General features: G+C 35.7%; 1 protein-coding gene across 3 annotated transcripts; it reads left to right on the top strand.

Moving 5' to 3' along the window:
• Positions 1 to 6,284: 6,284 nt before the first annotated feature.
• Positions 6,285 to 11,684, top strand: LOC120084247 (loricrin-like protein). Of its 3 annotated transcripts, none has more exons than XM_039040148.2 (2): positions 6,285 to 6,562; positions 9,076 to 11,684. In XM_039040148.2, exon 2 carries the CDS (start codon positions 9,518 to 9,520, stop codon positions 11,429 to 11,431), a length of 1,914 nt encoding a protein of 637 aa, XP_038896076.1. In that variant the 5' UTR covers positions 6,285 to 6,562; positions 9,076 to 9,517; the 3' UTR covers positions 11,432 to 11,684. The 3 variants fall into 3 exon arrangements, with proteins under 3 accessions (XP_038896076.1, XP_038896078.1, XP_038896077.1); XM_039040150.2 differs by having other exon boundaries at positions 6,306 to 6,562; positions 9,187 to 11,684; XM_039040149.2 differs by having other exon boundaries at positions 6,306 to 6,646.
• Positions 11,685 to 11,964: the final 280 nt, after the last annotated feature.

Genomic DNA, 11,964 nt, shown 5'->3' with positions numbered 1-11,964 from the left:
GAGATACATCTAGTGGAGAATTGATGTAAATGAGATTTACATTAAGTACCATGGAATAGAAAAAGAACTATGGTTTATATATTTCATGAGATGAAATATTAAAACTATAGGTTATAAATATAGTATGATAAGTTGGTTATCATTTATATTTATAATAATATTAATTATTAGATAATTAATTCTTTTTTCTTTAATAACCAAGTGGGTGGGTGGTTATTGAATTCATGGTAACCGTGAGTTTAAAAGGAAAGTAGTTTTCCTATTTTGAAAAAAAAAAAAAAGAGATTTACAAAACGATTGAAAAAGTTGTTGAGATTTTTCTCTTGGCGCAAAGGATCTCACGGTAGTCGTCAAGTAAATACGGATTTACTAAACGACGGCTGAGCAAGCTAAACGATCGTGTAGTATTTACTAAACGATCGCATAGTTTTGCTAAACGATCGCTTGCCCAAAGTAAACGATCGTATAGAGTCTGTACGCGACAAACCGAGCTAAACGATGAGCTAAATGATCGAATAGCTTTTGCTAGACGATGGCTTATCTTTATTTAAACAATTGGGCATCGACCTATATGATAGGTCTCCGCCATCTCCCACTTGCCCAGTCGTGTACGCGGTCGGTGTTTCCTCCTTCGTTTGCCTCATTCCAAGTCCGAACAGAGCCCACCCTCTAGATTCTCACACCGAGAATACCAAAGTCACCTTGTTGGTGGTGTCAAACTCAACTCGACACCGTCGAGGTTTTCTTGAGGTTGTTCGCGCTGTTTCAGAGGAGTTCGTGGCCGAGGCGATCATTGAGGACGAGCGTGAAGTGTTCGTGCTGTTCGTTACTGTGTTGTAGTCGTGTAGATCGAGCATTCGAGGTTGCTGTTGTTCGAGCGGTCGTGCGCAATGGAGCATGGAGACGCTTCTTCGATTGTTCGTATAGTTTTTCCCTTTGTGCATTTGAGTTTTCATACTGTAATTTCTGCATTTTAATTGTATAACCACTTGTTTGAAGACAACTGTAAATGTATTGTTCATTTATGGTTGTGATTTGGAATAATCTTGTTCCGCTGCTCATGGAAATCTCAGAAATCCAATTTCCTTCAATAGACTTATTTCTTGGTTTAATCTTATGCAAACTCAATTCATAGGACGCCCCCACTCCTCATGCCATAACATGTACGAATTAGGATCATATTGTATGTAGCACTTTGCAACTCTTTGTAACAACTATAGAGTAGGCCATATCCAATAGTGTTACCAGAATAAGGTACCCAATCTTATTCATGTACTATAGATCATTTTGACTATTTACTCGAACTTGATCCACTCCTATGTCTCCACATAAAGTTCAAGTACTCATGTAATAGTCATAGGTCTTAGTTTATTGGATTTAGACTTTCATATCTACAATTTATAAAATCAATAATAAGTTTATTGATTATAGAAAATGTTTATTATTTTACAAACTGCGAGTTTTAGAACATAAAACCCAACAGGAGCTTCAACCTATAGATCCATAAGGTCCCCTTGGTAGCTCAATGGGTTTAAGTTGAGAATCAGATTTTGGGTTAGTTTGAAGTGTTTAAATTAACAAGAGAAAATTTAATTATATGTGATATAATTAAATTAATTCAATTATATGTGATATAATTAATATGATTTATTAGATACATTAATTGGAGGAATTGATATAAATATGATTTATATTAAATACCATAACATATAAAAAGAACTATGGTTTATATGTTTCATATGATGAAATTTTAAAACTATATGTTATAAATATAATATGATAAGTTGGTTATCATATTTATTTATAATATATTAATTATATGATAATTATTTAATATTTTTCTTTAATAACCAACTTGAGTGGGAGATTATACACGGTTATGGTAATTATGAGATAAAAGGAAAATAGTTTTCCAATATTAGATGATGATTCATTTTGTGTCGTTTGACAAAAGAATCAACTATCGAGTAAAAGCATTTTACTAAACGATAGTGTCTCATAGCCTAAATGATCAACTATCGAGTTTACTATACGATAGTTACTCGTTTACTCGTTGCTACACAATCGAGTAGCAAGTCTATTCGATAGGCTTCTTCTTACTAAACGATCATGTATCTAGTCTATACGATAGACTTCATCCATCTCCCACTTACTCGATCGTCTACCTCCTTCTTTCCTCTATCCAAAGTCACACAGAACCCACAACTCCTGGATTCTCACATCGAGAATACCAAGGTAACTCTTGTGGTGGTGTTATAGTTCCATTCGAGGTTCAAGGATCGAGTTGGACTCGATAGTGATCAAGGATTCTTCAGTTCATGCTATTGGCTATTCTGATAATTGCGTTCGAGTATTTCTTTGGATACGTTGGAGATTGATCGAGGGATACATGAAGAAAGGTTCTTCAAAGGTTTGCATACTCTATCCCTTGTCTGTTCATTTTAAAGAAGCATGCTGTAATTTATAGTTTATGCATAATCGTTTCCATTTAGACTGGAATTGTTTGAGTTCTTTAACAATGAAATTTGGAACAGTCCGCTTCCGCTCACTAGATCTCTATGTTTAGATTTCCTTCAATTCAGTAGCTCCACGAGCCTGCATCTATTCTCTTAAGGCAACGATTTCATTATCTTGCTCCTCTACAACTTTCATTAAGGAATTTATCTTTCTCTCCATCTCTGCCATGACCGATCAGCTGTTACGTCAGCCATCATGATAGACACTACATCAAAGTATGATTCTTTCTCTGATTGATTAGAAGTAGAAGCAGCGTTATCGAACGAGGGATTTTCTCTGATGATGATCCTGCCTTTAGGTGATTCCATCAGTTGTTCCCAGATATTCTCTGTAGTGAAAGAGCCTTGTTCTTGCTCGTGCATGATCCTCTTTGAGTGACTTCGGATGACAGGTCCCGTATAGGAGCCGCTTATAGCAATTGTTTTGGATGCAACTTTCTTTGGTGCCATTTGTTGATTTGGATGATGGGAGAGAGATGAGAGGTAGAGACATCCCACTGGACGTGTCAATTTGTTCGCACGAGGTTTCCAAAGAAACTTGTTTCGTAGAATTTGAACTTTTGTATTTGTATTAATTTTAGTATAGCAAGTACAATCTCTAATACATAATCCTTTGATGCTTTCAAAATAAACTTTAATCTTTAAGCTGGTTGATTTTCTTGGATGATCAACTTTTGGGTTTGTTGATCTTCTTGGATGATCGGCCTTTGCGCTTGTTGGTCTTCTTGGATGATCGATTGTTGGGCTTGATGATCTTCTTGGATGATTGACCCTTGGGCTTGTGATCTTCTTGGATGATCGACTTTTGGGCTTGTTGATTTTCTTAGATGATTGGTCTTTAGGCTTGATGATTTTCTTGAATGATTGCCTTTGGCTTGATGATCTTTTTAGACAATCAGTGTTCACACGTGGCTTTTGGAGAAATGTATTTTGTAGAGTTGAACTTGTGTTGATGTAGATTTGATGCGGATGTGGTTCGATCTCTAGTACTTAATCCTTTGATTCTCTCTTAGCTGAATGCATACGCTTGATGTATGGAAGTGGAGCGTGTGAATGTTCTTGAAGTTAGAGTCTTAGGAGGATGCTTGTATCTCCAAAGGACTTCAATCTTCAAGTGTGACCAGCTTCAGGAGTCAAGGAGTCTTCTGATTGTAGAGAATTCTCTCTAGGCTCTTTGGAGTGTAGAATTTCTGACCTCCACAAATTAAGAGAACTCCTCTGTTTATAGAGTTCTCAAGTAGGCTTCGTGGGCTTGGGCTTGGTTGGTACATGGACCTGGCCCTTGGACCCAACTAATTGAATTTGGGCCTTATTTGCCATTTAGGCCACGATAAGCCTATTTTTGGACTCAATTGGATTTTAGCCCAAATTATAATATTATTTTGGACAAAATTAATTTTATTCGAACCAACAATCATGATGAAAACATGTGACATCATTGGGATTTGCCAACTTATGTCTTCAATTCAATTTAGGACACATGTCAATTTTTTAATTAGTCCTAAATTAGATTATTTGTAAATTCGTCATTAATTTGGGAAATGACATGCCAATTTACGATTAATCCAATTTTCTCATTCAACAATGAGATTTATATTAAAACTATAGGGTACGATTAATATGAATGAGATTCATATTAAAACTATATGTTGTGTGAGGGGATATTATTTGAATATGATTAACATTAAATTAAATATATGATAATGAATGAATGAATGAATTAATTAATTATTAAAGAAATTTTCACAGATAAAAAAAATGTCAAACTATTTATAGAAATAGAAAAAAATATATCGATAGACTTCTATCAGCATCTATTAATAATAAAAACTTATAGAACTTTATCATTGATAGAGGTTGATAGAAGTCTATCAATGTCTATCAGTGATAGAAACTGATAGAAGCCTAAAATAATTAAATTTTGCTATTTTATGTAAATAGTTTCCCTTATTTTTTATTTTTGAAAATATCCCTAATTGTTAATATTTATATAAATTATTTAAATTTAAAATAATAACTCCCATTGGGAGTTATTGTGAGTTGGTGAAGGAGAGTTTTAACTCTCTCTCAAACCAACTCACTCTCACATAAAAGAAAAAGGAGATTTGTGATCTAATTAATATTTTTCCAACGCATAGATCACAGAGAAGCAAAGTCTTTGTGTATTTGATCTTCTTCCCCAAACCTTTCTCACACAAATCTCTCCCTACTAAATTAAAGAGCCCACACATCCTTGATTTTGTTTTGAGAATAACAAGGAAACCAAATGGTGATGTTCCATGTTCGTGTGGGCATTTTTCAGTTCGAGGGAGATCTTGCATCGTGTTGTTACATTTCGAGGAGAGGAATTACGAGAAGAAATGTCTTCAAAGATTAGTTCTTCTCATCCTTTTCTCCCTAGAAACATGCTCTAATTTATAAATATTTATCTTGTTCTTCTATAATTTCTCTGGTTTTTTCAAGTTTTTTTCAAATTAAATTACATTGGTACGTGTGTCCACATGCTTCTGCTTGGAATTCCATTCCTTTAGAGATAAAGAACAAATCAAGTTAATTAGCAATTACCATTAACTAATTTTCATAGTTTAGCCATAAAATTTAATGCATGTGTTTGGTTGATTTTAGATGTATTACATTCTGGATTAATTGACACTTAGTTTAATTAGGATGCAAATCTTGATTAATAGTTTAGGACGCTTGATGCTCTATTAATAATTAAATCAACCATGTGTTTGAGACGATTGAGCAAACATCCTAGGATTATTATTGTATTTTTGATGATTTCTGATTTTCCTCAATCTCAAACCAAACTCCCCCATTCCCCTCTTTTATCAATTTAACTAAAGAATTAGTTTTGTGAAACTAATCTTTGTGTTTCTCTACGAATTGACTTGATCTTGCTACTAATACTATTTAGTAGTAGAGGTTTGAGATTGATATTATAAATTTTATTTAATTCGTTGGCAAAGACGTTCGACAAGTCTTTTTTTCTATCCATCACATGTCCATTGCTTTATTGACCAATGTACATTCTTTTTTTATCCATGTGCGAAAATAAGGCTAAATTTTTTTTTTGTCAAAGATCTAGCTTAAGCTTTTTCAATTTTCATGGCTATCGGTGGCATGCATTCAAACCAAATTGAAACTGGTTCAACAAATCATAAAAATCAAATTTGTAATTCAACTATAAAAAGCTAGTGCAAAATGTAATTTTTGTTGATGGGTTTGGAATTGAAGTCTAATAGATCCTCTACGTTTGTAAAATAATTCTAAATAATATCTCACTTAACTTTTAACTGTTGATGTGGATGAGATGATACATCAAATTTTATTTGATGACTTGGAAAATAAATTGAAGTTTTAATTTAAGAAGTAAGGCTTTAAAACAATTTACATTGCTTTTTGATCTAAAATCTATATATTTAAATTAAATATATTTAAATATTCATACGTATAAAACATCTTCTGCAATCTAAAGGGGGTGGTTAGGTGATTAGAATTTAGTATATAGATTTTTATATTTTTCAAAATTATATATAATTTAAAAAGAAATAAAAAAAATAGAAAAGAAAAGAATGTGTACATTTACCAAAACACCCCTCCAACCGAAAACAAAAAAAACAATACTAAAGGAGCATGAATAGAAGAAGTCATGAAATAATAAGAAAATCTGCGTTGTCGTGTAGTGTGAAGAAAAAAAGGCTATTTATGTAATTGAAAGGGCATTAATGATGTGTGAGAGGGCTGCCCCATGTATCAAAAAATGGTGTTCAAGATTCCATATGAGCCGCCCACATCAAATTCCATTTTTCTTTTTTTCTTTTTTTTTTTTTTAAAAAAAATAATAATTTAATTACCACATCACTTCCACCACAATTTCTTTCTTCTATTCCACTTGGACTTGAGTTTATAGTTGGCTTCTTTTTTCTGTTTTTCTCTCTTTTTCCCCCATTTCTCTCAATCTCCAACAAAATTTCAACATGCCTTAGATTGCTCCTTCATTTTCTACTCTTCTCCGATTCTCCTCTATAAATTGCTGCACTACGGTATATCATTTGTGTTTCCTTTCCCTTTCTCCGATTTACTGATTTTGCCTTTCCTTTTCTCTTAGATTTTGGTTGTGTTTTCAGGTATGTTGCTCTGGATTTGATTCCTATCTTCACTTCTGTTTCTGTTTTACTTGAATCTATCATAATTAGGAATGAAATCATTATCCATGTTTGCTGTGCATTTTCTTGCTCGAAATCTCGACTTTTGTTTTCTGGTCGCATCGTCTTTCTTTCGATATGATGGTTGTGATTAATAAGCGTACACATCTTGATTTTGAATTTGTGTGTGTGTGTTTGAGTGGGTTTTGTTTTGTTTTTTTGTTTGTTTGTTTTTTTTTTTTTGCTTAGTTATTGAATTGAGATTTACAGTTGAAGATCTAGAAAATGCTATCCTTTAATTATTTTTTATTTGCATGATTGTTTATACCCAAGAGTTTATTTTCTTGATTTTCTGTGGGAGTGCAGCTAGTGATTCGTGTCGCCTATTATGATTAAAGAGGGTTGACTTCATTTCTATTATTCGCTTGGTGTACGATTTGGGTGACGTCCCGTTTTCTTTTTGGTTAAGAAAACCTACCCCAAGCCTAATTTTTATCCAAAAAAAAAAAAAAAAAAAACTACACATACTTGGCGGGTTGTTACTTTATGCTTACAGATCATTTTTAGGCGACATGCTTTGATCAGCTAATCAGTGATAGTTGTAAATATAAAAGGAAATTAAGAATTAGAACAGGTTTACCGCAGAAGAATCCTTTAAAGCTCTTTAAAACTATCGAGTCTTGTGTTCTTTTTGATCAGGAAATTAGAAGCGATATATATTTTTTTGAATTTGAATACTAGAATAGGGGTAGGGGATTCAAACCACGGACCTTTTGGTCACTAATACATCGTGTTAGTTGAACTATAGTTGCTTTGGTGAAATTAGAGTGATATGGGAAACTAGTTTTTGTGGAGAACATGAATGAACAAAATCTAAGGAGAGACACACAAAAAATATTGAAAGAAAATGGCCCCCCTGAAACAAGCGGGACACCTTCGCAAAACAATTGTAAAAATGGCTCCCAACTTTTGGGAATAAAAAACAAAGGATAATTACAGAATAGAGAGCCCATGGAGAAGTATTGGAAATTACTACATTCCGAATCCACAAATTCTCTCAAGAACTATTTTTCTGAGGAACACTCCTATTCCTTTCCGCTTTATAAACTAAAAAGTAGCCAAGGAACTAGTCTGCCAAAGAACCTGATCTCTTCCCTGGAAGGGAGGATCTGCTACCTCCACTACTGCTTCTTGGATGTTCAATCATTGAGTGAAGGCTAAACTGAACTCTTACCAAGAGCGATTTCAAACTCTAGCCGATTGAAGTATGACCACAAAAGATGATTCACAATTTCTGCATAAAATCAAAAGTAATAGTCCTTCCCGAGGGGAAGCACAATTCAAGATTTGTTATTATTATTTTTGACATGATCAAGATTTTATTCACGAGGAAGGAAAAAAAAAAAGGGTTGTCTCCGACCAAAGAGCTATGGGAGCTTTTGAGAAAGGATTTCAATCATGTTAGTTTGCATTTTCTGGGTAGTATAACATAACAGCTTGGTTTCTGAATATCCTTCTTGCAATTCGAGCGATAATGTTATATCCTATAACGCTTATAATTGTTGCTAATATGGTGCAATATAGGCATATCAATGAAAGATATTATAAGAAGAGGTATTTAAGTGAAGTGTATTAGACTAAAATTGTTACTGAAGTTGAATGCTTAAAAGAAGTCGACAAACAAATTGGTATCATTTCGATAACCACATCAAGTTTAACTCATTAGTATGCCATCTGCATGGTATCATTTCAATAATCATATTAAGTTTAACTCATCAATCTATATATATGCTATCTGCATCAGCAAAAGTGCATCTGCTTCAACTTAGTGGTTCTATTGCTCTATTTCTTTTTGTTTTACCCTCTTTGCCGCTTGCTTTCCCATCTGCTTAATCATTTGTTTTCTCTTACTTCTCTTGCATCCACATGACTTAAAGAGACTTTGACCACATCTACCTTGTGTCCAGATGTGTTTACAATGTATATGCTTCGAAGTTTGTATATAACTGTTTGTCCATTTATGAAATTGTAAAGAAGCAACAATAATAAAATAAAAAAGGTCCAAAGTAATCTTTCTGCAAGTGTTGGAGTTTTGAATTGATATGTTATAAAATGTTTCTCCAGTGCCATTAAAAGCATGTAACCAATCAATTAATTGTCTGCATTTAACTTAAATTTTGGACAGGCATCCTGCCACTGTACTCATTTCAGATTGGTAATTATTGTATTTGTCCATAACTTCATATATGTTTCAATTGAAAAGTCATGTTATTTCAGAAAGTTGGGATGTAGAACTTGTGACATTTTTCTGTAATGTTCTCAGAGTTGTATTCACAGTAGTCATGTGATTGGAGGTTTATTTTAAAGCATTTTTCCTGACATCTACTTCAAATTCCTCTTTGCTTCGACAGTACCTACTATTCTGCTATTGTTGTGTCCAACAATGCGTGTGAATTGATGGAGAGGCATCTTTTCATTGAAATTGGTCGTGTGAACTGTCTTATAAGATGTACTACTTTCAGGGTTCATGAGGCTCAATGAGTCCTCATCAAGGAGCATAAGGAGCTCCGAAGATTTCTGCATATCAACATTACTCGTTGTCATCAAGGGGTTCTATCCAAGAAACGTCATTAGATATACTAGGAATTGACTAAAAAACTTGTTGCATAGTGGGAAGATCTTTGGGTCACCGAATACGCCAATGGATAGATCAGATACATCGGGGTTTGTAAGCAGTGGAGGTAGTAGTAATCTGTTTGAATCTGTGGGTGCTGTTACGTATATCTGCTTTTAGTATTCCTTAAAACTTGTTGGCAAGATTATCCTGTTAGTTTAAACTTCAGCGTTGAGAGAATGGATTTGAACAAGACTGTTGCACACTATTCTCAAAATGGTGATCTCACAAAAGATGACAACTTTGGTGACACTACGTTGAGCTTGAATTGTTTTGGCTTTGGAGGAAGAAAATCCTCCGGATGTGCAGTTGCTTTAAATGACCTGAACTTTAGCTTCCGCTATGCTCCAGATGATGGCTGCAGACTAGTACTTGGACTTGGCCCAACTCCTAGTGCTAACTGTGATGATTATTACAATGTTGGATATAATAAGAATAAGGCACAAGTTACATCTCTACCAAACGAAATATCGCCGACTGACTCAATATTGCAGCTCGGTCTTTCTGGAGGGACTAATGAAGCTTCAAGTGTGCTCGAATGTTCAGTTTCAGCAGAAACTGATGTCAGTGCAGCTTATCTGATAAACCAATGGGCTGCCGAAGCTAATCAATTGTCTATCCCACTAGTTGATGAGGGTTCTACCTCAGCAAAAAAATCAGGTGGGTATATGCCATCACTTCTTTTTGCTCCAAGAATGGGCACTTCAAAGGTTCTGATTCAGCAGGAGCTTCTTGAAACTGACAGTGGAAATCAGCTGAGCCAAGAACTATCACCTACTGTAGAATACTCCTTAGGAACTGTAATCGACCAGACAACCAAAAGCGTGAGTTCAGATCATCAGGCAAACAATTCTAAAAGGTGCAAATACTTTGGCTGTGAGAAGGGTGCACGAGGAGCATCTGGTCTTTGTATTGGTCATGGAGGTGGACATAGATGCCAGAAACCTGGGTGCAATAAGGGTGCTGAGAGTCGTACTGCTTACTGTAAGGCTCATGGTGGAGGGAGGAGGTGCCAACATTTAGGGTGCACCAAAAGTGCGGAGGGGAAGACAGAATTTTGCATAGCTCATGGTGGTGGTAGACGTTGTGGATATTCAGGTGGATGTGCTAAGGCTGCGCGTGGCAAGTCGGGCCTTTGTATTAGACATGGTGGGGGGAAAAGATGTAAGATGGAAGGCTGTACTCGTAGTGCTGAAGGACAAGCTGGTCTGTGTATTTCTCATGGTGGCGGACGCCGTTGCCAGTATGAATCCTGCACAAAAGGTGCACAAGGAAGTACCATGTATTGTAAGGCCCATGGGGGAGGGAAGCGATGTATATTTGCCGGATGCACAAAAGGGGCTGAAGGGAGTACTCCTCTTTGCAAGGGACATGGTGGGGGAAAGCGTTGCCTCTTTGATGGGGGTGGGATTTGCCCAAAAAGTGTACATGGGGGAACAAATTTTTGTGTTGCTCATGGTGGTGGAAAGAGGTGTGTTGTGACAGGATGCACGAAAAGTGCTCGTGGGCGCACTGATTGCTGTGTCAGACATGGCGGAGGCAAGCGATGCAAATTTGAGAACTGTGGAAAGAGTGCCCAAGGGAGCACAGATTTCTGCAAAGCCCATGGAGGTGGAAAAAGATGCACATGGGGAGAAGGCAAGTGTGAAAAGTTTGCAAGGGGTAAGAGTGGTTTATGTGCTGCTCATAGTAGCATGGTCCAAGATCGAGAAACAAACAGGGGAAGCCTGATTGGGCCAGGACTTTTCCATGGTCTGGTGTCTGCTTCTGCTGCATCTACCGTTGGAGATAGCTTGGACAACTATAATTCATCTTCTGGAGTCAGTTTCATATGTGACTCGATTGATTCCCCGGAGAAGCCTACTAAGCGGCATCGGCTTATACCACCACAGGTATTGGTTCCATCTTCAATGAAGTCATCAGCATCATATTCTAGTTTTTTGAGTACAGAGAAGGGAGAGGAAGAAGGGAATGGATATTGTATTGGCACAAAATCCCTTGAATATTCAATTCCTGAGGGGAGGGTTCATGGAGGTGGGCTCATGTCATTGCTTGGCGGGCATCTGAAGATGAATATGAATAATGGCATTTAAGGTTATCTGCTCCGGAAGCCACTGGAAAGGATAAATCTGGTAATTTGTGATTTTAATAACGCATTGGAATCCTGTACATAAAACTTCAGTTGGGTGTCTGTGAATCGTGTACTGTAATAATGAATGATTAGGTTTGTAGTTTTACATTATGGTATTGTCAGGCTATCTGATTTAAAACATTATCAGCACTTTCGTGTCAATAGCTAAGTATTTTTGTATCGTTATAAAGTCAAGCTCATGCTTTGGTGGTTAATTGTGGTGGTTTTGCTTTCTAAAAACTATGCCCACAGGTACTTCTTTTTGTTGAATAATTAGGACCCAAGTTTTGAGTGTTTGTTGATGCTTTCTGATCCTGATAGAGTTGATGTGCTATAAATAGCATTTTATTTGAAAAACAGGAAAAGCATGGATTATGTTTATATATGGGAATCTCTCGCTTTCAAAATACTATCTAGGGTGTGTTTGGAATACATTTTCAAGTGTTTAATTTAAAAAATAGTTCATTTTAAAAGAACTTGGAATGTTTGGTAACC

This window comes from Benincasa hispida, chromosome 12 (assembly GCF_027475165.1).
Source record: "Benincasa hispida cultivar pf3 chromosome 12, pf3_genome.v1.1, whole genome shotgun sequence".
Classification (NCBI taxonomy): domain Eukaryota; kingdom Viridiplantae; phylum Streptophyta; class Magnoliopsida; order Cucurbitales; family Cucurbitaceae; genus Benincasa; species Benincasa hispida.
This window is presented reverse-complemented; position numbering and strand designations above follow the sequence as displayed.

Excerpts from the sequence above, each read along its gene's own strand:
- LOC120084247 (XM_039040148.2), top strand. The coding sequence starts at position 9,518 with ATGGATTTGAACAAGACTGTTGCACACTATTCTCAAAATGGTGATCTC.